Raw genomic sequence first — 27,500 nt, forward strand, 5'->3', positions numbered from 1 at the left:
AAACTGGTAATAAATGGCAGCTTTTACTACATCTTTCAGTATTTGAAATCAAGTAACTTTGTTAAAAAAACAAATTATAGTATGACAACCGAAGCAATTATGAGTTGATTTTTTTTATTAAAAAACCAAGTTGTTTGGAAATGGAGACGTTCAGTAACCAAGGTTCCATAATGTGTGTGTGTGTGTGTGTGTGTGTGTGTGTGTGTGTGTGTGTGTGTGTGTGTGTGTGTGTGTGTGTGTGTGTGTTGTTTATATATATATATATATATATATATATATATATATATATATATATATATATATATATATATATATATATATATATATATATATATATATATATATATATATATATATATATTTTTTTTTTTTTTTTTTTTTTTTTTTTCAGCACATCCCTAAATTTCTAAGTTACTTAAACTCTAAACACCGTAATACTGAATTCACGTGTGACATGGAAAACAATGGTTCTATCCCATTTCTGAATGTAATTGTGATTCATAATAACAACTACATACTGCAGTTTACCATAAACCAACTTTCACAGGTTTTGGGGATTAATTATTTATCTTTCATCCCTTAATTGTTTACAATTAATGCTATAAAAACCCTCTTATATCAATGCCATGCTTTATCTTCTAACTGGTTTGCTTTTGATCATGAGGTCAACTTCTTAAGGACATGTTTCCACAATAACAGTTTCCCACTAAGCATCATCAATAATACTATCTACTAATTTTTAGAAAGCAAATTTAGTCAGCCTTCATCTAATGACACATAGATGACACACAAGAAATTCATAAAATTACCTTACTATGGCCATCTTAGCTATACTATTAGAAAGAGATTCATTACCATACCTAAAACACAATATCATGACACCAAGTTCATATCTATTTTTACCAACATGTTTACTATTGCCTCCTTTTTTTAAATTTAAAGACAGTACTCCTATTAGACTTATTTATATTATCATTTATTAATTTAATTGTTTGAGTTGCAAGACTCGATATATTGGAGAAACCATGAAGAAATCTAACACATAGAATCAGTGAACATAAAGGTACTTCAATATGTACACATAAACAGTTAGCTCATCCCACTTTTTCAGTAATAAGAACACATTCACATCTACATGATCATCCGTTTCTGGAGAAGGATTTTAGTATACAGTGGAACCTTGGTAACCGAATGCCTCTTCAAACAAATTGGGTTTCAAACTAAATTTTAAGTTCATTATTGCTATGGTTGCAGTACCATAATTCGGTTCTAGGAGTAGAGAAGTAGCAGATGTGATGAAGAGGAGAAAAATTAACATCCTTTGTGTCCAGGACACCAGATGGCAAGGTAACAAGGCCAGAGAACTGGGAGATGGGTACAAGCTCTTTTACAGTGGAGCAAACAAGGAAGGAAGAGGAGGTGTGGGAATGGTACTGGATGCTGAGAGGAAGAAACACATTGTGAATGTGTTTATTATTAATTTATGGTTTATATAAATATTTCCTTAATTTTTTTATGTATCTGGAGGAGAGACAGTGGCTAAGACAATAATTCAATCTTTGAAGAAAAGTTAAATGTGACCCAGTTGAAAAAGCCTCAATATAAACAAACAGTTTTTTGGTGCTCAGGTGTAATCATGAGCCACCTGTGGCTCTCTCAATAACCAAGAACAACTGCATTTTCCCAGTAGCTTTTCTCATCAGCAAGATGTCTGAGTGTTGTGGTCACCTTCATTTTGAGAGGCAAGTGAGTTGCTCTTCTCTGTGTCACTCTGTAAGGCTTTCCTTCACTAGATACATAGAGAATACCTGCATGGTCTAAACAGTATCATCTGATGGGTTCTGTGTCACTAAGCTCATTCAGTACATCCTTTCTGGATAAATAATCTCTGAACTGGATATGTTGTGGAGCAGCCATCATGGCAGTAGGAGTGTCTGTCATAAACCAAAAAGACAGGGTGGATGGGTGTCCAGGAATGGATATTAATCAATTTTACATTGATTCTTATGGGGAAAATAATATATATCTACATATGACAGAAAGAATGAAAGTCCATTATAACTGAAAATCTATTATACTTATTCAAGTTTATCTATATACCAGACCAACATCTGCAGTAAAAGAAAGCTGCCAAGATAATGTGTTTACATGCATACATTCATATTCACAATCGCTTAAAAAAAAAAAAAAAAAATGATGCTCACTGACCACAATGCACAAGGGTCAGATATGCAGTATTCCCAGACCTCTCCACATCAGGATCTGACACCACAGCTGGTCTACCATAGCTGCTCCATGAAACAGACCTATCAAGTTGGTCTACCCACGCTGTTCCATGAAACAGACCCATCTAATTGGTCTACTCTGTCTGCTCCATGAAACAAACCCTGTTCTGACTGCATCTTAGAAATATTTTTTAAATCATTTACAAGACGCTCACTCTCAGGGTTTGATGATAACATATAAACAGTGAATCCAATAATCATAACTCTTTCCCACTCTTATCTAAATAGCAGACTGGAAGCCATTATGGAATGATAAATGATGAGAAAACAAGCTACTTACTTGACGGACATTGTGTTTTACTTCTACACCATATGGGACACTTGGCGACCCCTTTACTTTATACTGAATATTATACATGATTATCTCTCCATTCTGTTGTGGTTCTGGTGGAGGATGCCACGATAAAAGAATCCATGTTTTGCCTTTGCTGACCACAGTGATGTTTTGAGGACCAGCACTTGGTTCTAGAATCAAGACACATTAGTAAGTGACCAAAGTATGAAGCAGAAACAATATTACCAATAATCAATACTTGACTTTTGATTTCTTCTTAGTAACTATTAAGGAAATTTAAAGCAAAAAAAAAAAAAAAAATAGAAAAAAACATACTGGCAGGTTTGGTCTTCACATGAACGCTGCGACTCCACTTTCCAAGACCAAGGTACTTAGATATGGTGGCAATACTAAAGCTATAATCTTTGTATGGATGAAGGTTCTTCACTGTATATTGAACAGTACTTTCTCCATCCACTCTTATGTACTTCTCTGAAAAAGGAAAAAAACACATCTTAAACACAAACATAAACATAAACACACACACACACAATATATATATATATATATATATATATATATATATATATATATATATATATATATATATATATATATATATATATATATATATATATATATATATATATATATATATTATACAGAATATATGGTGCAAGGTATTATCAGAACTCTCACATTTCATTAGTATAGCAGCATGCTTCCTTCAAAACAACATTTCAACAAAGTGTTTCTAAAGCTACCTTTCCTTTTTTTAAATAAGTTATCAATTACCACACCAATACAAGTAGAATGAAATAACAGCAGCAAGAGGAAAGTATGCATAATCTCCTTGTCTGAGAGTTCTGTGCAGAATGAACTAACCCATGAATTATACTCTGAGAGCCTCCAGCATCAAGGTGAGATTCATTCACACTCAAAAATGTCCACCATCAAAAGTCCTGGTTAGGTGATAAAGAGTCACCAAACTAGGAATTTTGGTGGGTTCATGACACCAAACTGATCTTGGCTAAGTGAGCAATTAGTATAACTATCTTTAATAGATAATATCTGAATTATGGGTACTAACCAGGTTCAGCACATTTCTCTGCAAATTTTTCAACAACACAGTAGGAGATGTTGAAGGCAACTGGTTGTGCTGCTTGAGCCTTACATTCAAGATCCCATTTTAACTTCACTTCTGATGAAAGCCTGAAAGATGAAACATTGCAAGTATCACTCCATAACTTAAATAAGCATCTTTATAAATTTTCATCAAGGTATTATAACTTACTGAAATTGTTAATAATTAGGTCCTGAAGCTTTTGGCACCAGACCCTGATGAAAATCCTTTAATTTTTACAAAACTCATAATCTCTAGAAGTTCAAATGGCTGAAAAATTATACAGCAAAGCAATACTTTCAATCTGACAATGACTAATACTAAATATAAGCCATGACTGCAAAATTCAAACTTACACATTTGTATAATTGAATTTGTCTATGGCAGGCTGTTGTTCACCGTGAGTGGCAATGCAGCCACTCCATTTAATTCCACTGGATGAGTTATGGGTGTTGACGGAAATGCCAAACATATGGCGGGATGAAGGATCATAGCCAGTAAGATTTTTTACATATATGGTTGGTTCATTGATGATCTCCCAGCTTAATTTATTCTGTGGAGTTGAAATTAACTTTTAGCCATGTGTATAATTATAATATTTACATCGTTATCAAATATACCATCATGAAAATTACCCTGATAATGCAAAACAGCTATTTGAAGAAATAGGAAACTCTGCTAATTCTTTAAAACTCAAAGATTAATTTTCTTTATTTCAAACCGAAGTATATTTATTAAAATTCATGCTATAGTAGTTGTATCAAATGCCAAGCACTGACCTGACAACGGTTTTCATATTCTGTTTGTTTGCACCAATAGAGAGTTACTGTTTCTATATTGGTATTTGCAAGAGTCAGCTCAGGAATTCGCCACCTTGCCATGTAAGTTGTGGAATAATTGCCTGAATAAGCAATAACCTTGAAGTAGTCTGGGACATTTAGCAAGGATGCTTTCTTAGGCACAATCACCTCTGACATCAGGTTTGAATCTTCAGGAAGACCATGATCATTCTTAGGTCTAATCTCAATCCTGGAAAATATATAACATTTTAGATGAAATGTAAAGTTATTTTGACTATAATGGTTAACTAATATACCATGTACTTCCCAAACTCTTACCTCACAGTTTGCATACCAATAATAACAATGACTGATTTAAAGCTTATTCCCATATAGACAAAGGTAGAAGAATAATGTAAAGGCATAAAATAGGGAAAGTAGAGGAAGGGTTTAAATACCAAGAGATGAAGGACCTTCTGTCACAGCCATATTTCAAGAAGTCTGTATTGTTTACCTTATCCTTACATAATGTTACAACACCAACTCAGACAACAGTTTCACCCACAATGTGTGTGTGTGTGTGTGTGTGTGTGTGTGTGTGTGTGTGTGTGTGTGTGTGTGTGTGTGTGTGTGTGTGTGTGTATTTGTCTGTGTAAGAATATACATGTGTATAGGTAACTTTAAAAAATTGGAAGGATATCACAATGCTCACCTATAAGTTATGGTATTTTCCAAGCCCCAGAACTTTATAAAACCACGGTGTGTGGTCTGTGAGCTGTGGAAGCTGCTGAAATAAAAACAGATAGTAAACATCTATACATATATGTATTCCCTGTGCTTAGTTCTATAAACCAATAAAATATAGATAAAAGTAAAATAGAAAATTGAAATTCATTAAAGCCAAACACCAATATTCCAGGTATCACTGGTATGGTTGAGTATTTAATCTAGAATAAATCCTATGAGCAGACTCCAATAAATAAGTTTCTTTAAAATGCAACGCAATCTCAGCTAAGGCATCTAAAGAAAGTATATACATATACAAACAGATCTTTAAAATATAGATTTCACATACTACCCTTTCAGAAGATAGTAAGAGTACCATTAAATTTCCACTTCACATACAACTTCTGTCATTGTGTTAGAACCAGCTGTTTTGTAATGATCACTGTCCAAATTTCTGTACCAATGATAATCACAAATTTTCTTTTATTTTCCACATCAATCTTCATATATATAGCACATGAGCATAAACAACCATTTACAAATACCTGAATTACAAACTTTCAAGGTTAACAATAAAACAAATTTTGTCCTTTGTCCTAATCTAGAAAGACAGAAATTACAATTTACAAATGAAATCTCAACTTTTTAAACATATGAAAAATACTGAAAATAGATAAGATGAAAAAAGTAGATAAAATTAGAATCTATGTTTGATGCTGCCCATCCATTCATTCTCTATTCCATCCTAAACCACTCTATCAGCTGCTGCTCAATGTTAATCACCCAACAGCTTGCCACCAACATTCTAAGCCAAAAGTCTTTATTAATGCTCAACCATTCCATAATTTTACTCCACCCCCCACCAAAAGGTTACATGTATCATATACCTCAATTGTGAATAACATATGCTCATTTATCCACATACCTAATGTGTTCCTCAGGACCCTAGTGAATATTCCACAAAGATCATGCATTTACTGCCATAATATGTTTATATATCAACTGACAAAACTACAAGACCCCTTAACATACCGCCCATCACTGTCATCAAATATCTTCACTTCATATTACAAAGCCAGGCCCATTTTCCTCCAAGGGGTCAACTGTCTGCCAGCTGACATAGACATCCCGTAGTAGCTTGTTTTCTTCAACCTCAAACATCCCTAGGGTGGTCATGGGGAGCCACTGCTGGTCCTGGAGGAACACCAACAATATTCTCAGATGAAAAATGAAGAACTGCTAATTATATCCATAATGCTATTAGCATTTTCATTCCTTCATCCCTCTCTCTGATAAGTTCCAGAATAGGAGTCAAGGTCATGTGTGTGTGTGTGTGTGTGTGTGTGTGTGTGTGTGTGTGTGTGTGTGTGTGTGTGTGTGTGTGTGTGTGTGTGTGTGTGTGTGTGTGTGTGTGTGTGTGTGTGTGTGTACCTTGTCTCAGCTAACCCCCTTTGCAGAGGTATGTTACAGAGAGAGAGAGAGAGAGAGAGAGAGAGAGAGAGAGAGAGAGAGAGAGAGAGAGAGAGAGAGAGAGAGAGAGAGAGAGAGAGAGAGAGAGAGAGAGAGAGAGAGAGAGAGAGAGAGAGAGAGAGAGAGAGAGAGAGAGAGAGAGAGAGAGAGAGAGAGAGAATTTTCCATCTTATTTATCAAGTGCACAAACAAATTACCTCTAGTTATGACATTCCTACAACAAAAACATGAACAGCAAAATTAATGGAAAAATGTTGAATGTTATCAGATCAGTATCTAACTTACGAGTGGATTCTGTCCTGTTAACAACAATGGCTGGTTCGGACCACATTTCCTCTCGGATTGGGCCCGTCCCAGTGTGTAGGCGCACACAGAACTCGTACTCAACAAAGGGCTTAAGATTACTTATAGTCCTATTGAAGATCTTCCTTTGAAACCGTTCAGGAGTATATTCCCAAGTATCAATCTGGAACAGCAAAAAAAAATTAACACCAATAAGCAAAGAATGACAAAATAACCACTGATAATAAATGTATAACAAAGATAATTGCATATCACATACATATCACAAAAAAATATACATTAGAATTTAAGTGTTGAAAATTATTCTTACCACTTCCCAAGGACTGTACTGAGCTATATTTCTGAATGGCTTTATTCTATACTTGACTTCTTGGGTAACCTTCCCATCAACAAACACATCAATTGGATGTGGGAAATTCCAACTCATGATTACTTCCCGAGGTCCAAGGATCTCAGCCTTAAAATTGCTGGCCTTCCCAGGTATAACTGAAAGAGAAAAATTAATTTAAATTAATACATCATGACTTCATGAGGTAAAATCATTACTGGCATAATAATTATAATTGTTATCATCACTGACTTATAAGGCAAGTTCCTAAAGAAATCTATTTTCTTAAGCTGGATCCTTGACCCCTACACCACTGAGAGAGAGAGAGAGAGAGAGAGAGAGAGAGAGAGAGAGAGAGAGAGAGAGAGAGAGAGAGAGAGAGAGAGAGAGAGAGAGAGAGAGAGAGAGAGAGAGAGAGAGAGAGAGAGAGAGAGAGAGAGAGAGAGAGAGAGAGAGTGGGGGGGACTTACACATTTTTTAATTTGAAAAAGTATCAAACAGGAACTTTAGAAATTAAAGTCACAAGCTGCCACTGATATATACACACACACACACACACACACACACACACACACACACACACACACACACACACACACACACACACACACACACTTAAAAAAAGAGCAACATGTTTACTTACCAGTGGCATAAAGATCTACATAATGCCTAAATTCAACAGGGTTTTGAGTAAGGTTGTTTTCTGCTGAGAATATTATAGTCCAGTTTCGTCGCCCACTATGAAATTCCATTCCATGCCAGAAACACCAGTTTTGTCTACTTTCTCTCTCAGGACAGTCCCTGCAATTTAAATAGATAAAATAAAATTTTGTCTTATGAAGACCTGGGATCAAATACAAATATTACATGTAAAAAAGTAATATCTAGTTATATACAAATGATTAATGAAAATACACATAACCAACATGATTCTGCAAGAGCATGTAATAGAATTTAGACTATGATACAGTCAAAACAATACTACTCATACTGTGATTCCTCAGATTTTGGATATATCAGACAAAATCTACCACTCCCTAATAACCACATATTGCTGGAAATACATGCTGACCAATGACTAAGATTGTGTTGCCCTTGTTTTAGTTTATCCATTTGTATGCTGAAAGGCAAATGCTACCTGTGGCAACTGTGGTAACTGATTAATATTTGTGAATTTTTGGTTGAAGTATGACATTTACTTGACCACAGTTCTATCTCCATGAATGACATTAATTTGAATGGGACTCTCCTTGAAATAAGTCCCCTAAGACTAATATTTACCCCAAGTATCAACTGGACAATCACTGACAAATATTTTCATTAGTTCAAGCTCACAGGCAGACACCATCTTGCATGAAATACCAATACTTATGGATCATCTAAATTAATAAGAAATGATCCCTTAACACATCAATATAAATACTTTTGTTTATTATCACACTTTTAATAGATAAACTGCACACCATCACACATCTAACTATTTCACAATTTTTATTGCATACAGAGGGTGTTCAAGTTACAAGGTAACAAGTTATGAATGTTCACAAATAGAAGAAGTCTACTCACAAAATGAAACTGCGCTCCCAATATCATTCCGTTTGCTAACCAAAAGTTCAAATTTGGTGATACGCACAATATTTACCAAGTACACCACTTCGCCACTACCCTCTTAAAACAGCATCATGGGGGAAGGACAACCCAATGCCCCAGGACACAAGGTCTGCAGCAGTTTATTTTTAGATGATAGTTTAAAACTTAAATTTAGTCTAAGAACTTATCTAACTGCATTGCAATGAGTCTTGCTTGAGATTCTACAGTGTACGGACCTCCACCAGTTGGCCTCTGAGAGGCATAGAGACAGGAGGGTTGTGCTGCATGGTGTAGGAAGCCTGCTCCATTACATTAAGTCTACAAATAGGCAAACATACCTGTCTTATGCTTTCAGCCTGCCATCTTAATAAAATATATGAATAAAGGTATGTATAACTGAAGAAGGAGAGGAGAAAGGAAAAAAATGTGCATGAGAGAGAGAGAGAGAGAGAGAGAGAGAGAGAGAGAGAGAGAGAGAGAGAGAGAGAGAGAGAGAGAGAGAGAGAGAGAGAGAGAGAGAGAGAGAGAGATCATTTTAACCTGGGTCAATCCTGGACCAACACACAACTTTTGAGGACCCCTCTTTCTCTGAACATCAACTTCTTTAAGTCTTTTAAATGGCTACTGCTTATATTTCTTGCAGATTTTTTTTTTTTTTCAGCCAAAGTGGGTAAAGACTTCCTAGCAGCATACTCAGTGAGCACAAAAATTCCTTCCTGATTCTAAGAGGATGTGACAGCCACATCTTTGTGCAGCATGGATGCCTATGTTTAGAGTAGTGGTTGTTACAACAGAGTCAAACTTCACAGAGTGCTTGATAATCTTGCATGTCTTGTGGTAGTCTTTCACGGTACAGCAGTCTCAGTCAGTGGTGGACATTTGTAATAGTAAATAAACAACTTATCTAAATTCCTCTGCATGTGCAGCTTCACACAGACTTGTCCTATTTGAACAGGGTCAAAGTACCATGTTTTTTAGCACTGTTAACTTTTTTATTTCTGCAGTATGAAGGGACGTATAGACTCAGAGTTGATGCAGTTGTGGAAAATTCTGGGCAGAAGAATAAAGTAATCAAAGTCCACCACTCCCTAATTACCACATATTGGTGGAAGTACATATTGATCATTGCTTGTGCAGAGAAAGAGTAATAAGTGTACATATTATCACTGATTCTTCCCACTTAATGGAGAATGCTATATACATAGTTTTTATGTACTAAAAGACATAAAAAATTCACAACTGCTGTTTACAGTATCATAATAACTTATGTAATTTTGATTCACATTAAAATACATCAATAGGTACCAAAATTTTGGGGCAATACCTGACAAAACTTGTAACCTATTAGTCTATAAATTCAAAGATCAGGAGTTGTGAGAAAATTATTTATGGCAGCTCTGATGAGCAAAAACACATAATTGGAGGTGGCAAGCACTGAAATTTTGATACAATAAATGTGAGGTTTGTAATTTAATAATGAAGCCATAACTGATGAAATATAGAGCCGAATTTGAAATAGCCAATTTATATAGAAACTGCATTTCATGCTGGTCCTGAAATGATTTTGATTAACATTAGATGCTTTTTACTATGTGAGACAGGCTCTGGCCAAGGGGTAAAAAAAAAAATAAATGAAAAAAAAAAAAATATATATATATATATATATATATATATATATATATATATATATATATATATATATATATATATATATATATATATATATATATATATATATATATATATATATATAAAGTGCCTGTCCCTAAGTGAAAAAAAAAAGGATTATTGAAAACTAGGGTAGAAATGTCTTGAAACCTCCTTACTATTTACTATATACTCATCTACATAGTTTTTCTTTTCTTTACATATTTATGTGGTATATGTATATGTTGGGAGGTGGAGAACTGATGGTAAAGCAATAATCTCTACATGTCAGAGTACAATAAACCACTTTACTTATCTAGAATTGTATTCCCCTACCCATAGAAGATCTCTAACCCTAATATGGAACATCAAGCAGCAGAGGGACCAATTCACCAAAAAATTGCCATTTTGTTTTATAAGTGGCATTTGGTAACTCCAGGCTTCCTCTATCAGATTATGAGTCATATCAAGGAAAACAGCCAGTTTGTACATGGAAAAGAAGGGCAAATGCAATCTTTCAGAACATAAAACCATAAAGAAAATTTCATAAGGAAAGCTGCAAAATGCCATCAGGCCTACACTAGGCATTCCCTGTATGAAACATACTTACATATATCCACCTATCGTCCTCATCCATAAATCTGTCTAATCTTCTTTTAAAGTTCCCTAATGGCTCTGCCCTAATAACCTGATTACTAAGTCTATTCTATTTATCCACCACTTTATTTGAGAACCAATTCATTCTTATCTGTTTTTCAAATCTAACTTTATTAAGCTTGAACCCATTATTTCTTGTCCTGTCCCGCCTACTGACCATGAGAATTTTGCATGCGTCATCCTTGTTATATCTGCAATCTAATCAACCCAGAAAACAACAAAAAGAAGATCCAATTACCTAGCCATGAGAATGGCAATCTGTTTACAAAACATTCCCTCAACAAATCACATGTGATTGTTATTTAAATTTTATTAAGTAGATTTTCTTTGGATATATGTAATAGAATGAAGTCCAGCTTATCAGAAAGTGAAGGAAAATATTCAGTGTATGTGCCTCAGTGCCAGAGGAGGCCTAAAACATGGAAGCAATATGTTGCAAAAGGCAACACTCTCCTGGACAGAAGTCTACTAAAACTAATATTTCCCCCAAGAGTCAACTGGACAATCACTGACAAATGTTTTCATTAGTTGAAGCTCATAAGCAGACACTATCTTGCATGAAAAAGCAATACTTATGGATCATCTATATCATTAGTAAATGATCCCTTAAGACATCAATATAAACACTTTTGTTTATTATCACACTTTTAATAGATAAATCCCACACCATCACACATCTAACTATTTCACAATCTTTATAGCATACAGAGGGTGTCCCAGTTATGAGGTAACAAGCTATGAATGTTCAGATATACAAGTAGTCTACTCACAAAATGAAATTATGCTCTTGATATTGTTCCCTTTGCTAACCAAAAGTTCAAATTTGGTGCTATGTACCATATTTACCTAGAACGCTGTTTTGCCACTACCCTCAGAGACCAGCACCACAGTGAAGGACGGTCCACTGTCCCAGGACACAAGGTCTGCAGCAGTTTATTTTGAGATGCTAGTTTAAAATTAAAATTTAATTTAAGAACTTATCTTACTGCATCGCAGTTAGTCTGGCTTGAGATTCCATGGCATACAGACCTCCACCAGTTGGCCTCTGAGAGGCATAGAGACAGGTGGGTTGTGCTGCATGTTGTAGGAAACCTGCTCCATTACATTAAGTCCATAATTAGACAAACTTACTTGTCTTGTGCTTTCAGCCAGCCACCTTAATAAATTATAAGAATAAAGGTGTGTATAAGCCAAGAAGGAGAGGAGAAAGGAAAAAATGTGCATGAGAGAGAGAGAGAGAGAGAGAGAGAGAGAGAGAGAGAGAGAGAGAGAGAGAGAGAGAGAGAGAGAGAGAGAGAGAGAGAGAGAGAGAGAGAGAGAGAGAGAGAGAGTGAGTCTGAGTGAGTGAGTGTGAGTGAATGAGTGTGAGTGAGTGAGTGAGTGAGCATGAGTGAGTGAGCATGAGTGAGTGAGTGAGTGAGTGAGTGAGTGAGTGAGTGAGTAAGTGTGAGTGAGTGACTTTGAGTGAGTCAGTCAGTGTGAGTGAGTGACTGTGAGTGAAAACAAATGTGCATGAGAGAGAGAGAGAGAGAGAGGGAGAGAGAGAGAGAGAGAGAGAGAGAGAGAGAGAGAGAGAGAGAGAGAGGTTGTATGCCTGGCATACCTGAATCTTGCGTTTGGCAGAAGCCTAAAGCCTGTCACTAGTCAGTAGCATCACATCGCCCATAAGGCAAGGTGCTCTCTCTCTCTCTCTCTCTCTCTCTCTCTCTCTCTCTCTCTCTCTCTCTCTCTCTCTCTCTCTCTCTCTCTCTCTCTCTCTCTCTCTCTCTCTCATGGTATCAAGTATGAAGTAAGTTAACATTATTCTCTTTGCAGGATGTATACTTTTTTTATACTGAAAAAATATGATGACGAATTATGAGCAAAATGACTTACAAGCAGCCTTCCAGAACATATCTCGCTCATAACTCAAACACCCTCTGTACTTTGGATCACAGTGCATAACAATCCTGGACCAACACACAACTTTTGAGGACCCCTCTTTCTCTGAACATCAGCTTCTTTCAGTCTTTTAAATGGCTACTGCTAACATTTTTTTGCAGATTTTTATTTATTTATTTATTTTTTCAGCCAAAGTGGGTAAAGACTTCCTAGCAGCATACTCAGTGGGCACACAAATTCCTTCCTGATGCAAAGAGGTTGTGACAGCCATATCTTTGTGCAGCATGGATGCCTATGTTTAGTGTAGTGGTTGTTACAACAGAGTCAAACTTCATACAGTGCTTGATAATCTTGCATGTCTTGTGGTAGTCTTTCATGGTACAGCAGTCTAAATTTATCTTTGGTATGGTGGTGGATAATAATGCCACTGCAGCACATTTGTGGACAGTGGAGTGGACAGTGATGAGGCATACATGAGTGGACAGACAAATGAAGAGGTACCTGCACAAGTCACTGATCCTTTAGTATTCAAAGTGCAAAATGGTATGAAAGAGTATGGAAAGAGAATATGAAGACAGTTTTCAGCAATACAGCAGAACTTCAGGTCATGAATGCCTATCATCATGAGAAATTCAGTTTACAAACAAATTTTCCAAAGAAAAGGCATCTTGGGTGACAAAACAGTATTTTGGGTGGTGAACCCACCCACCCAGCAATAACATAACCAACAAACTGGGAGTACCGGTAAGAGGGTATCAAGCCCAACTCACAATGGCCAAATTCCATTGACCAGTCACCAGAATTGACAGTGGCAGCCACCAAATTGATAACTTGTACCCCAGTTTTGTGCAGATCAGCATGTTGGATTTTCACCACAGGAACTGGCAACAGTCACTGGGCTGAGAAAAACTGGTACTGCCAAGCCAACTACTTCAAGTGTGATTCAAAGACAAATGCATCACTTCTGTTGTTCACCCAATTCAACCTTGTAGTGGCGTGAAATTCATTTCAGCCCTCAGTCACTGTCACCCTTTATGGTGTCACTAATTGCACCAATTGCTGAGATTTATGTCTGTCCAGGCAAATCCATTCACTGAGAGTCTGCAGCTATGGATCCTCTAAACTCAGGTCCCTCACCTACCTACATATAGTGTAATACATCCTCTTTCCTTCTTCTAATGAGGTGAGGACAAGTCCACGAATGTGAGAGCTTTTCCTTTTCTTTAATTAGGATGAAAGCAACAGTAGGAGCTGCACACAGTAGTCTGAAGCAGTTGGTACCCATGTTTACTGTTGTTCTGCTATGCTGCATGTCGCATGGTAGCTGGGAGTGTTCCAGTTTTGGGAACCAGCATGCAAATGTATGTAATTATGGTGAAATTAAATAGGGTAAGTTTCATCTAAATTTTATCTGTTTAGTATTGAATTTATCTTTCTTTTGTCTTAGATTTAATGACTTTCATTGGTTTTGTGTATGAACTTGTGAATAAAATGCTGCTATAAAAGTTTAAATATGCAGTCACCTGGGCTACAGGAACAAATTAATCCATTTTACATTGATTCCTTTGGAGAAATTAGTTTCAGTTTATGAACATTTCAGGTCATGAACTGCCTTTAGGAATTAACTAATTTCATGAACTTTGGTTCTGTTATACATGGGACTGGAAGGCTATATACTTCCTGCTTGTGTTGAAGAAAAAGATGTTACGAAAAGCTGAGTGACAAGCAGGGAAAGAAAATTACTTGTCTGTTCAGGGTTGTAGTGAACAATGACCCATCCACTTTTCATTAAACCTGTATTTGCATTTTTATAACTAATCAATTCTTCACGTTATAACCTTAGAAAATTATATAAACTTTATTATCAAATAGATAATTAAAAAATTATGTTTATAAGTATGATAATATAATTTTGAGGGATTTTATTTTGCAACATAACTTTCAAACATTAATATCTTGGGCAAGTATTTTCTTTAATCATGTACATGACTCAAAAGTTCTAACCCATAGCTTTAATTTGAAGTATGATAATGAGCAATACAGCCCAAAAATAAGTAACTCTTATGATACTGGTGTGCTGACCATTAACCATGACCAAGTGAGACAAGAATAAAAGTAGACTCACACATCAAGATTGCAAACTCTTCTTTTTCAATCCCATGGCACAGCAAGGTCACAGCTTTTCAAATCAAGTCTGCATTTCTTCTCTATTTAGTGAACAGGGTCTTTGGCAGAAAAAGAAATCTATCCATATGTCCAGTTCTAATCAAACAACTTCCACATCTGATTATGTTACCAGAATGCAACAACAACAACAACAACAACAACAACAACAACAACAATAATAATAATAATAATAATAATAATAATAGTAATCAACCATGAATTTGGAAAATTATCACTGAAAAAATATAGTTTTGATAAAAAAAAAAAAAAAAAAAAAACATAAATAAAGATGAAAATAATTAGCTCAGAGGAAAAAGGTTAGCAAAACACAGTGAAAGAGTACAGCATGAACCTGTCACACCAGAGGCCTTGTGGCATCAGTCACCACACAGACATCCAACTCAGTCCAGTCCTTACTGATGGCACAAGTCAGTGCCATCCACATTAAAAAAAAAAATGTAAACATATGTAGAGAACAATATCAAACACAAATCTACAAACTTATACTTAAAACAGCTATGCAAGCGCACTTCAAAGCAATGCTGGCAGTTTGCTAAGAACAAGGCAAGATAAGCCATATATATATATATATATATATATATATATATATATATATATATATATATATATATATATATATATATATATATATATATATATATATATATATGGAAGTTAAAAGATTCATACAAATAAGGATGCATTCTACAATAACTCATGCAACTACACAAGAATGTAATGCCATTCTCTTAAACAGCAGTGCATGCTTTCATCTAGTTTCTCTACAAAGCAATGACAGAACTCAAATAGTTACTCTATAAGAATACTTCATTGCTAGTAAATAGACAGTTCTCTACACAAGATACAAGATACAAGGAACTACTTTAGAGTCTATTAATGAAGGCAAATTCAAAGTGCTCTAACAGCCATGGTGAGTAAGCAACAGATGTTTCACACACACACACACACACACACACACACACACACACACACACACACACACACACACACACACACACATACACACACACACACACACACTTCCAAAGTATACACTAAAGTTATAGAGTTGAAATATAAATTGAGGAAATAGGAAAGAGAACACTGACCCTTACTTATATTTCTTTATCTTCTATATTCTATCCAAGGATGGTGCTGAGCTAAGGCCCTGTTCACCCTTGTCCACTTTTCTTGTTCTCTATAGTGGTGATGAGAATTCACAGATGCAGTACTAATTTGCTTCTTGGAACCAATTGGGTTTCCACAGTTTAGTGGGAACTGGCACTGAGCTCAGCTTAGCTTTGATCAAGTCAAGTCGTAGGAAGCATCCAGAGCTGTTTAGATGGTAAGGTCATCTTGTCTGGGGCTTTTTGGAGATGTGTATATCTCCATAATGGTTGCACTTGACACAAATACTTAGTTTATCTAAGCTCCTTTGAGGACTATTATGGGTGATGGAGAAATTCATGGTACCCTACACACATGATGGGGTCTGCATGTGAGCAGCTATCACATGAGGTGACACCTGGTGTGAAAAGTGTTGGCTTTGGCTCTGCAACACTGAGAAGTTGTAGCCCTGAGCACCAATTGCTGGTGATATTACCACAGTAAACATCCCTGATATCAAGGCTTGCTATGGCCATCACTGTTCCCAAAATATTTCCTAGATGCCTTATTAAAGGCAGATGGATTCTGCCCTGTGAAATGAAATGATAGCCATTCCCCTGAAGACAATTCTTACAAACAGGCACCAAATAGATAGATAGACAAAGAAAGATAGATAGACAGATAGACAGTAGAGAGATAGAGAGACAGATGAAGAGATTAACAGACATACAAATAGAGATAGATAGACAGATAGATACAGAGAAGTAGACAGAGTCGGTTCCTGAATAGCACAAAACCAAATTATGCAACTCACAAATAGGCAAAGCTACTTGTTCAACCAAATATTTTCCATTAACTTGAGCAAACCTTAAATATCAAAATTAACAATATTCAATGGAAAAAAACTATGGTCTAACCATTTTATCCTGAGTGTTTGGGTGTTGTCTTTTTCAGGGATTTCATGGCCTGTGCACTGCCAAACTTTATACTGGGCAAACTATTGGATTAAAGCCTAACCTCGCTCCCTTAACATCACCTCTCTCTCTCTCTCTCTCTCTCTCTCTCTCTCTCTCTCTCTCTCTCTCTCTCTCTCTCTCTCTCTCTCTCTCTCTCTCCCTTAACATCACTCCCTCTCTATCTCTCTCTGCATATAAAATCTACATTTCATGCAAATTTATTTTTATTAAAGAAATCTATACTTGTCTATGAATTATTAGAATTTGAGAAAATCTCTTGACTGCCTGTCAGTCAGTGAAGGCTCTCTCTCTCTCTCTCTCTCTCTCTCTCTCTCTCTCTCTCTCTCTCTCTCTCTCTCTCTCTCTCTCTCTCTCTCTCTCTCTTTCCCTCTATTAGCCTTTTCTTTGAAGAAATACTTATTTGCTGAGTAAATACTCTTTTTCTTGGCTGTGGAGGAGACAAGAGTGAGTGGGAGAGGTTGCTTCCATCATGGCTAGTGGTGTGAGACTTGAGAAGAAGTGACAAGGGTAACTCCAACAAAGTTACCTGACTTTGGTCACTCATGGAGATGTGACAACACCCAGAGGAAACACTGTCAAGTATTGTGGTGTTTGCAAAAAACAATGCAATTATCACTAAAGGACAAACATTTATTGCATTAACTTGCTTTTTCAGAGCATTACATTGTATATATACTTCAACTCCATTTAATTTTGTAGTAGTAAGTACCTGACATGAAGTGTGTGTTGGTACAGTGTGGCAGCGCCACAGGCCAGGAAATCCCCACAAAGGACAATGCATAAACGCTCAGGATAAAATTATCAGATCGTAGTTATATTATGTCTTGTTCACAAACTACACTGATGCAGGCAGGACTTTACAAAATCAGCACTAAGCTACTAATCACTTCATCTCAGATGCATTATTTGCTCTCCTACACTCAAAGAGTGAGCATTTTACTTCAACACTATGGAAGTAAATTCATATATATACACAATGACACATGTAGATATGTATCTATCCAAGGTGTGGGTTCAGTGTTCAAGTAGCATGGCTGTGGAACCACCTCTAGTAGACTGAACTGTTAATTTTACATATGAACTCAGTCTGAAGCCAACCCATTCAAACTAAGTATGGAGTAGTCTTGAAAGGCATAAATGAATACTGTATTTTATTATAAATGACTACGTTTGAATATTAGTTATCCAGATATATTTTTAGCTTCCAAAGGTCTAACATCTAAACTCAGCCTCAGGTCACGAGCTATCCACCAAATAAGCATTACCCCTCATAAGTTATGCGTCAAACAGCAGAAATATGAATGCTGAATTTGTGCATCCACCAAACTCTCACATTATTCAGGACTTTACTGTGCTCCATTAAAAACAATGAGCTAAATGGCAAGAAAGAAGAATCACTCCCACCAGAGTACTTGTTCATTCACTCCACTTTCACTCAGAAAGAAACAAACCTTCCCATTGCGCAAAAAAGCATACCTTGGCTCTTTTGTGTAGTCTTGAATAACATACGTGAGTGAATATGTAACTTTAACTGGATTTTCTGGAACACTCCATGAACAGTTCAGGCTCTCCCAGTTCCTGGACACACAGGTGAAATTCTGAACATCTTGTGGTTTATCTGGAATACAGAATAACATAAATAATCTAAATTACAAATGAGAGATCACTTATAATATTCTACATTTTTCTTTATTTACAAATATATTACAGGAAGACATGCATACAATGAAAAGTTTAATTAAAAATACTGCTCAGTGCTATTTCCCTAATTTCTTCCCTCACTCATCTATATTTCTAAAGAAGAGAACCAAGTTCAATTAACTTTAATTTCTTCACTTGTTTCACTAATTTCATAATACATTATCCTACCCCAAGCTCCAAATGGGACATGCAAGAGGTATTTATGATTTTAAGAGAAGTTGGATGTTTATTGATATGGAAATGATACATTACTGTAATGCACAACTAGGTAAATATACACAATGACCGACAAAGTTATGTGGGCAAGGAGCAATCATAGCTTTAAAGATAAAGATGGCAAAATTAACTTAAAAAGATGGGACATTGGGAGCTTTACTTAATCCTGTAAAAATACAAATAGGTAAGAACACACACAGCTTTTTTTTCAAAATTAGTGTAAAATAAGGTTTATATACAATGATCTTTAAATATCATCTTACTGATAACATATTATAAAAATGTTCCTCATCATAAGGCAATCCATAGTAAAAAGTTAAAATACTACTTACATTCTGTACAACCCCTAATGCAAGAATGCACTGGTACATTTGCTACAAACTAATGATGACAGAATACGTTGTTAATTCAGGAAAAAACTTACATCCGACAAATGCTGAGCGCTGACAAATCAACTTATTCCCTGCCAAACACTTGAGGAGGTAATCTGTTGGCTCATTATGTGTCACTTGCACCTTGATGGCAGAATTGTTCACTACCTGTAATGGAAGTTTCATGGTCAGTGCTGCAAATGATCAACAATGGAGGCATTAAACTTTTCATTTAAGAACTCTTCCATAAATGCTTGAATTGTCTACTTTCAAACATTGTGTCCTCTGTGCATGATCCTGTAGCAAGCAACTTAATTCATTCAAGACAGTCCCACATTCCTTGTCTCTGCCAATACCAGAAATTCTGCACTTATTTGCTCATTTATAATTACCTGTTGAATACACAGTAATAGTGCTGATAAAATATAACTTGCTAATAGGCCTGTCTATGAGCCTGCTAAAAGCTAATGGGATAGTGTATATACATAAATTATGATTTTGTGTATATCTAAAATCCTTCTAATTAAGTATATCTCAAAAGTTAAGTGGCTAAGGAACATTATATGTAATGAAGCCAGAATAATGAAGCATAGATCAATGCCACACCTTTCACTGGAGCACAGCACATTTATATTATTTTTTTCATCACCATGTATCAAGTATTACTCTTCTATTGGTCACAATAGTGCCCTGTCATCTCTCTGTACCCTAGCATGCTCCTGCCATCAAAGTGGAGTTCATTGCTCTTTTCCCAGGTCCATATATTTGAAACACTGAATTACCTTTACTAGAAGCATTTTTCCCCTTCATAAGCTGTTCAAATCACATGTGATTAGCTATCTTAGGTAGAGAGGGCATTGGGGGACCCTGTGGCCTAAGTGAAGTGTGTAAGAGGCTGAGCTAGCAGTGATCTCTTTCCTAAATGAGACACAACCAGAGCAAATTTACAATTGGCATTCTGATTACCCTCCTAAAAGGGTGCCACCAGAATGCCTCACTCATGGGGTCTGCTGGTATATATATATATATATATATATATATATATATATATATATATATATATATATATATATATATATATATATATATATATATATATATATATATATATATATATATATATATATATATATATATATATATATATATATATATATATATATATATATATATATATATATTGGCATCAGTGATAATTAGGAAAGTAAGAGTAGTCAGAGGAATGAATTAGTAGATCAGTTCAATTAGACATGTGGATGCAGCATGTTGGCAGTTCAGGTACAGAAGGACCATCTGGCAAGCTGAGTATACAGTCAACTCAAGACTTGATGAAGCAGGTTTCCTACCTTTATTTCTAACCAAACCAACATGTCAACTAATTCTTTTAGTTGATAAATATTCACTCATTTCCAGCACTTTCAAAAGTATATTTTGTTCTGTAACACTGATAGAATGTTTGATTCCTCCTTCACCTAAGTGCACAGTGACTGTTTTACTATCACAACTTCTAGCAAAGGTTCATCTTTGGCCACTAACAAGGATAAGTAAGAGGATTCAGTGCCTATTACATTACAGACTCAGGAAAGAGCCATTAACACAATATTCGTGTTAATAGGAAAGTAAGTCAAAGATTAAGTCACAGAATTCTCTCCTGACCAGCAGTGAGTTAGCCTCCAATGTATACAAATGTATGTGATACTGTGGTTTACTTACTACATGATCGAGGAGTCTTCCACCATTTTCTGTGGTCTTAAAGTACACATCATCCACCTGCACCTTTGCTGGGTTGAAGAGGCAATAAGCTTCATAGGAAGACCCAACTTCAAGATTAATGTCACCATTTGGCTCAATTTCTGCAAATGATCAATGAATTATTTTAACAGATATTTCAAAAGTTATCCTCACATATCAAGTGAATGAAGTTCATACATCTTAGTTCATGAAAATAAAACTGCAAATAATCTACCTAACTCATTATTCATACTAACTTACTACTTCAGTGAACTTTGCATCATACAGTCTTTAAAAGCCACAAGTGTATACAACATAATGATAGATAACACAAATTCCTTGATATATTTCAATATAAGTATAAAATACACATCTGATATTCAGTTTTATTTATTTCCAAACCTTTCATTATGAAGCTGAAATCATGGAAATGCAGGCTAAAATAAACTTGACTAACAAATGATAGACGAGTTATTTTGAAAGTTTTCAGTAAACCTACCAGACAAGCTGCTATGTGTGTGTGTGAGAGAGAGAGAGAGAGAGAGAGAGAGAGAGAGAGAGAGAGAGAGAGAGAGAGAGAGAGAGAGAGAGAGAGAGAGAGAGAGAGAGAGAGAGAGAGAGAGAGAGAGAGAGATAATTATATAAAAAGGGTAATACACTAAAAACTGTATCTAAGACAGATACAAATACATGTAAGTAAATGAATTAATAAATAAAAGACTGACTTATTTGACTGACTGATGGATAATACAGAAGCATTATTGTAATTGTTACCAAACTTTTTTTTTTTTTCTTTTCAGAAATACAAGATCCCTTATTTTCAAGGTGTCTACTGTTCACAGCAGCACCATAGCACAGAATACAACTAAGGGCCATGTGACATTATGTAAAGACTATGGTTAAATACTAAGGAGATTATGTTAGAACTTCCAAAATGAATGAGTATGCCAGTAAAAGTGAGGGTGCAATGGGATGGGGAAATGCATTTAAGAAGCACAACAGAAAAAAACAGGTGAATCACAAATGACTGTGGGCTTGAAAACGGGGTTGAAGGAATATCCACAAATGGACTGGAGTATGAGGAGAGCATGGTGAGGAGACAGCAAGAGGGTGCAAGTACTGAGAAAGTCTGCAGGGAGAATTATTAAGAAGAAAGAAAACCATGACAACCATCCGAGGACTATCCTATCCAACCATTCTATCTGTCTAGGGTGGCATTGACAATTAACTCTGTTTCTTACTTCCTGTCCCAGAACTCTGAAATTTGTAGCAACTGTAGTCAGGAACAGAAGTGGCTTGGCACAAGGCAGCAAGACCCAGCAGTGTGAGCGGCACGGCCACTGCACCCCTCCAGGAACGTGCCATGATGGCTGAGGAGGTGGTGACGGGGAAGGAAGAAACACTCCCCCTTATTCTTTCTCCACTTCCATGATGGCCTCTGCGGAGAAAACAATAGGAGTTACACATAAAACGAGACTGTCGGGATGCTAAATTTACATTATGATATGTAGGCTAAGAAGCGAAGAGTGTGTGTGATGGACCGACTAAAATAATACTGACAGTTGTGTCTAATGGTGTCTTCTTGAGTCATAGGATATATACATATTCCTGCGATCCATACTTGTATGTCTTCATGGTGAACTCTGCGTGTACTTCTAATAAGAACAGGTGGTTAATCTCTCTCTCTCTCTCTCTCTCTCTCTCTCTCTCTCTCTCTCTCTCTCTCTCTCTCTCTCTCTCTCTCTCTCTCTATCATGGTTATTTCCTTGCTAATCCTACTGAACAGTGATCACCCTCATAACTTCTATAAGCATTCTCGTATTTCAGTTATCATTAATTTCCCAAATTTATCTATTTGCTATATCAGTTTCATAAATTCTCTCTCTCTCTCTCTCTCTCTCTCTCTCTCTCTCTCTCTCTCTCTCTCTCTCTCTCTCTCTCTCTCTCTCTCAATATATATATATATATATATATATATATATATATATATATATATATATATATATATATATATATATATATATATATATATATATATATATATATATATATATATATATAATTTTTTTCTGTTAATTTTTCTGTTAGTTAGTCTCACATGTTTGTTCCCCTCCCGGTATTCTTGCCATGTGATCTCGTGAAAATGAGACGCAAACGTAAACAAGGTAAGGTAATACAATGGGTGGGGCACACCACTGCCCGTGCTTCATATCGTCTCGGGGGTTTCCTATGACACACCCCAGCTTGCACCATTGCACCGTGCTCCTCTTTGCTTTAACACACATGCACAGCGCTTCATTTTATACAGTAACTAGTTACTACTCCTGAGTTTATGAATGACAAGTTGCCAACTAAAGTAGTTGTTTTGCTCTTTGCCGGCCACACTTACTACGTGGCTAGTAAACTTTTATTTCAATGATAATCACCTGTATACTTTCCTCAACATTCTGCCAACGATGTCACAGCTACAATTTATTTATCTATTTGTTTTTATGCTATTCTATGCTATTTAATTATTATGTTTAACTCTGTCCCCTCGCAGTAACACAACCCTTCTACATCTGCTGACCGCTTGCAAAATATTAACGGGAATCAGGAAATTCATACGCAGCACACAGCTACAACGGGAATGGGAGGTCTTGAGAGAGAGAAAGAGAGAGAGCTATCGAACACTGCTCCCATAAAACTTTGTTACATATTACTTGATGTAACTTATTTTCCTTAACTTGGCTCTAAAACAAAGGTATTATGAAGTCAAACAATGCTGCAGTCAAAACGCACCTTAAAACCTACTGTAAACACTGCAGCTTATGATTTATTCAGGGTTATTCAAATCACACCACACCAAGTGCTTTACGGCTCCACCTGTTGGCTTTAGCCGAGACTCGCTGTTACCAGACCCCTCGGCGATGCCACAAGGCCACAAAGGTTTCTGGATGTTAAGGGGAAAATATTTAATTACGTCCAGATGCATTCTAAAGCTATCAATGATAAATAAAACTGATTAGGAGAGTAAAATCAATTACCCGCACTCGGACTCATGCCTCAAGTTCACCAGTGTAGGAGGGAGGGGAGGCGGAGGCCAGCCAAGTCACACACTCCTGAGACGCGAAGTGCCACAAATCTCCGGTTGGGTATCAAAGTAGTCCCCTGAACGATCTGGGGGACACCCATTCATACGCTGTATGTTCCCTATCAGTAACCCCACGTTGTTGCATCTTCTACATGTGATTGGTTAAGATAGTGAACTGCGGTGGTTAGAAAAGTAGGTTCCTGTACTTCTGCGAACCCTCTGAGCATTTCCTTGGAAATCATCGATCCTGATGGTTGCCACTCGCCAGCACGTCTACCTGAACCACGCTGGCGGGTACCATGTGACCTGTTACCCCGCTCACATATGGCGTGCATTACGTTATGTAGCTGGACCATCACGATGAAAGTTAAAAGCAAGGCCAGACCCACCGAATCATTTTATAGGTATCTGTCCATCTGGCAACATGTGGCATATGTTTCGTGACGCATGAATGTGGGTGTCGCTTCGTTCACCACAATATTAATTATCATCTAACCCTTTTTTTTTTAACTACTTCATTCGAAATCATTATTGAATTAATTATACACGTGTTTTTTTTTTCTACTACCAGTGACAGGTGTTTCAGGCACAAAAACACAACGGCAAGGAGTGAGAATGGTGCACTGGAAGCCACTGCCTGGCATCCCCATTCCTCGTATTCCTGTAGTCCTACCTCACGCGCGGCAGTGGGTTTCCAGGCAGGCAGTGGTTGTCGTCGATTCACATCGTCGATTTGGATAATAAAATGTTTAATCTACAGGCTGCATTGAAATATTGGATATCTATAAAAGTAGCTGACTTAAATCAGAGTTAAAGGTTTACATGCATATAGAAAACTCCATCCTCCTCCTCCGGTCCCAATCCCCTACACTGATCTCAAGACAAATAAAGTAATCTGTGGTAATTTCATAAACACTTCACGGCTGCGGAAATTACTCCTTACTGTACAAGACACGACATACACTTGAGAGATGACATGGGGATGACATGGGGATAGGCTTTGAACAATCACCATTGCTTATGAACACTGGTGACTCGGAATCACAGCTACTCTGTACTGTTACATCCTCATTATAAACACTGACACCCAATGTTCACACAGCATTCAACACAACACAAAAATCTATAATGACTTGAACCAACCCTTTTATTTAAGTTGCGATATTTACGTATTCGTTAATCTGTAAACGTTATATCCTGTAATGAACATATGGCATATTGTTATAAAATGACTTCTAAAGCGAGAAGAACGTCCGTATCTTAATGTCACCACTACCAGGGTTCCTCAGAATCAGACATGGCTATTGGGCCATCCAGCCGCTGCGAGGCGTCTGAGGACCACACTTGAGAGAGAGAGAGAGAGAGAGAGAGAGAGAGAGAGAGAGAGAGAGAGAGAGAGAGAGAGAGAGAGAGTTTGCATCAGCACATTTATAACTAAATCATTAACTAAAGGTATCTGTCCTTTAGATACAAGCATTCTAAGATGCCGACCGCTGATTCCAGATGTTCAATGAAAACCCAATCATGACAGAACCTACGTATATTTATATAATGTACTTCTTGGTGCATCCCTCTAACTTGTATCTGGCCTTCCTGCTAGGCCTTCAACACTGTCCCGCAACCTTCGTGAGCACTCAGCACTTCACGAGACGAACAGTATCTTCGAGGCGCTCATATTTGACTGAGAAGTTCAGAGAATATGCTTATGCGTTTCCCCAGTCTCAGTTTTCAGGAGGGTTTGCTGAGCAGTTGGTAACTCAACGCGTCCTTGGCTAAGAGTAGCCAGCCCGCCGCTCTCGCTGCCTCTTCCACCCACGCAACAGTTACGTGGTGAGAGCCATGAGTTGAAAGCTGCAGACTTTCACAACCTAGACTCCGTGGTAATTATGTTTTCCCTATTTTTCCTTAACTCATTACCTTAAAAAATAAACGATCACCATTGGTCAAACGTACACGAAGCATCAACTTCATAAAAGGGGAGAGGGGGGGTGAGGAAGGAACACATCTGTGGGCGTTTTCTCCCTCGTCACCCTATCAGACAGAGAGAAGGTAAACATGATACATGAGCTGCGCACCACCGTCACCACTTTCCACATCCACAAGACGAGGAACTTCATCTAGCTATTACACAAAACAGTCAAGAGGCATCACCACAGCCGTACTTGGCACAAACGGAGATGTCTTGTCTTTAGTGTGTGTGTGTGTGTGTGTGTGTGTGTGTGTGTGTGTGTGTGTGTGTGTGTGTGTGTGTGTGTGTGCTTTCAAGGAAGTTTATAGGAGTACTGGTGCTACTGCATCAAGCTCAGAAACGGGAACTGACCTTCGGCTTTCCCTAGCGGCCAGCTAAGGCCTACTACTGTAGTAAGAGTTGGCTAAGGGCCAGCTAAGGCCTACTACTGTAGCAAGAGTTGGCTAAGGGCCAGCTAAGGCCTATTACTGTAGCAAGAGTTAGCTAAGGGCCAGCTAATGTCCACCCCACCCTCTGTTCCCTCCCTCTTAGAGTGGTGGTTACGAAATGACGGTTTTGATGTGACGTTGTTGGCATGCGGTGGCACAACTCAAATAGAGTACTATGATAAAATGACGTGACTGGAAGTGTGAATAAGCAACTCTGACCACGGGAATCCTTGCGGTGCACTTGGGTCATGCGAACCTGACGTATCGGCTAATCTCTTACCACCACCGCCATGAACACCACTGCCGCCACCAACACCAACGCCGTCAGCTTTCACCACTCGCCACACACCCAAACTTTCATCCTTCGTGTCACTGAGACCATACACATTTATAAGTCTCTCTCTCTCTCTCTCTCTCTCTCCTCTCTCTCTCTCTCTCTCTCTCTCTCTCTCCTCTCTCTCTCTCTCTCTCTCTCTCTCTCTCTCTCTCTCCATGACCCAAAGCATGTGTACTGTTCAGATGGGCACCATGAACTCGTCCCGTCCTAGTACTACTGAGAACCGATTTGAACAGATGTGTGTCCGTCCTTCCCTGTTGAACCTCACGAGGTTAGGAGATAACATCAACGATACTCTATGGAAAGCAAGAAAATCTCGACTCGTTTGCAACTTCCTGAGTGGATAGAGAAGGAGTGGGAA

The 27,500-nt window shown here is 37.1% G+C and overlaps 1 protein-coding gene across 1 annotated transcript in view; it reads right to left on the reverse strand.

Annotated features, from left to right (window-relative positions):
* Positions 1 to 27,500, reverse strand: part of LOC135108509 (uncharacterized) — a 116,833-nt gene that overhangs the window by 46,176 nt on the left and 43,157 nt on the right. The window contains 16 exon segments of the mRNA XM_064019603.1: positions 2,566 to 2,750; positions 2,896 to 3,051; positions 3,650 to 3,771; positions 4,039 to 4,235; positions 4,462 to 4,711; positions 5,174 to 5,245; positions 6,220 to 6,254; positions 6,256 to 6,366; positions 6,368 to 6,381; positions 6,943 to 7,123; positions 7,271 to 7,446; positions 7,932 to 8,089; positions 18,790 to 18,931; positions 19,655 to 19,769; positions 21,315 to 21,454; positions 22,574 to 22,770. Coding sequence (XP_063875673.1) covers positions 2,566 to 2,750; positions 2,896 to 3,051; positions 3,650 to 3,771; positions 4,039 to 4,235; positions 4,462 to 4,711; positions 5,174 to 5,245; positions 6,220 to 6,254; positions 6,256 to 6,366; positions 6,368 to 6,381; positions 6,943 to 7,123; positions 7,271 to 7,446; positions 7,932 to 8,089; positions 18,790 to 18,931; positions 19,655 to 19,769; positions 21,315 to 21,454; positions 22,574 to 22,697 — 2,178 coding nt within the window. The 5' untranslated portion in view covers positions 22,698 to 22,770.

Source organism: Scylla paramamosain, chromosome 17 (genome assembly GCF_035594125.1).
Source record: "Scylla paramamosain isolate STU-SP2022 chromosome 17, ASM3559412v1, whole genome shotgun sequence".
In the NCBI taxonomy this organism is placed as follows: Eukaryota; Metazoa; Arthropoda; class Malacostraca; order Decapoda; family Portunidae; genus Scylla; species Scylla paramamosain.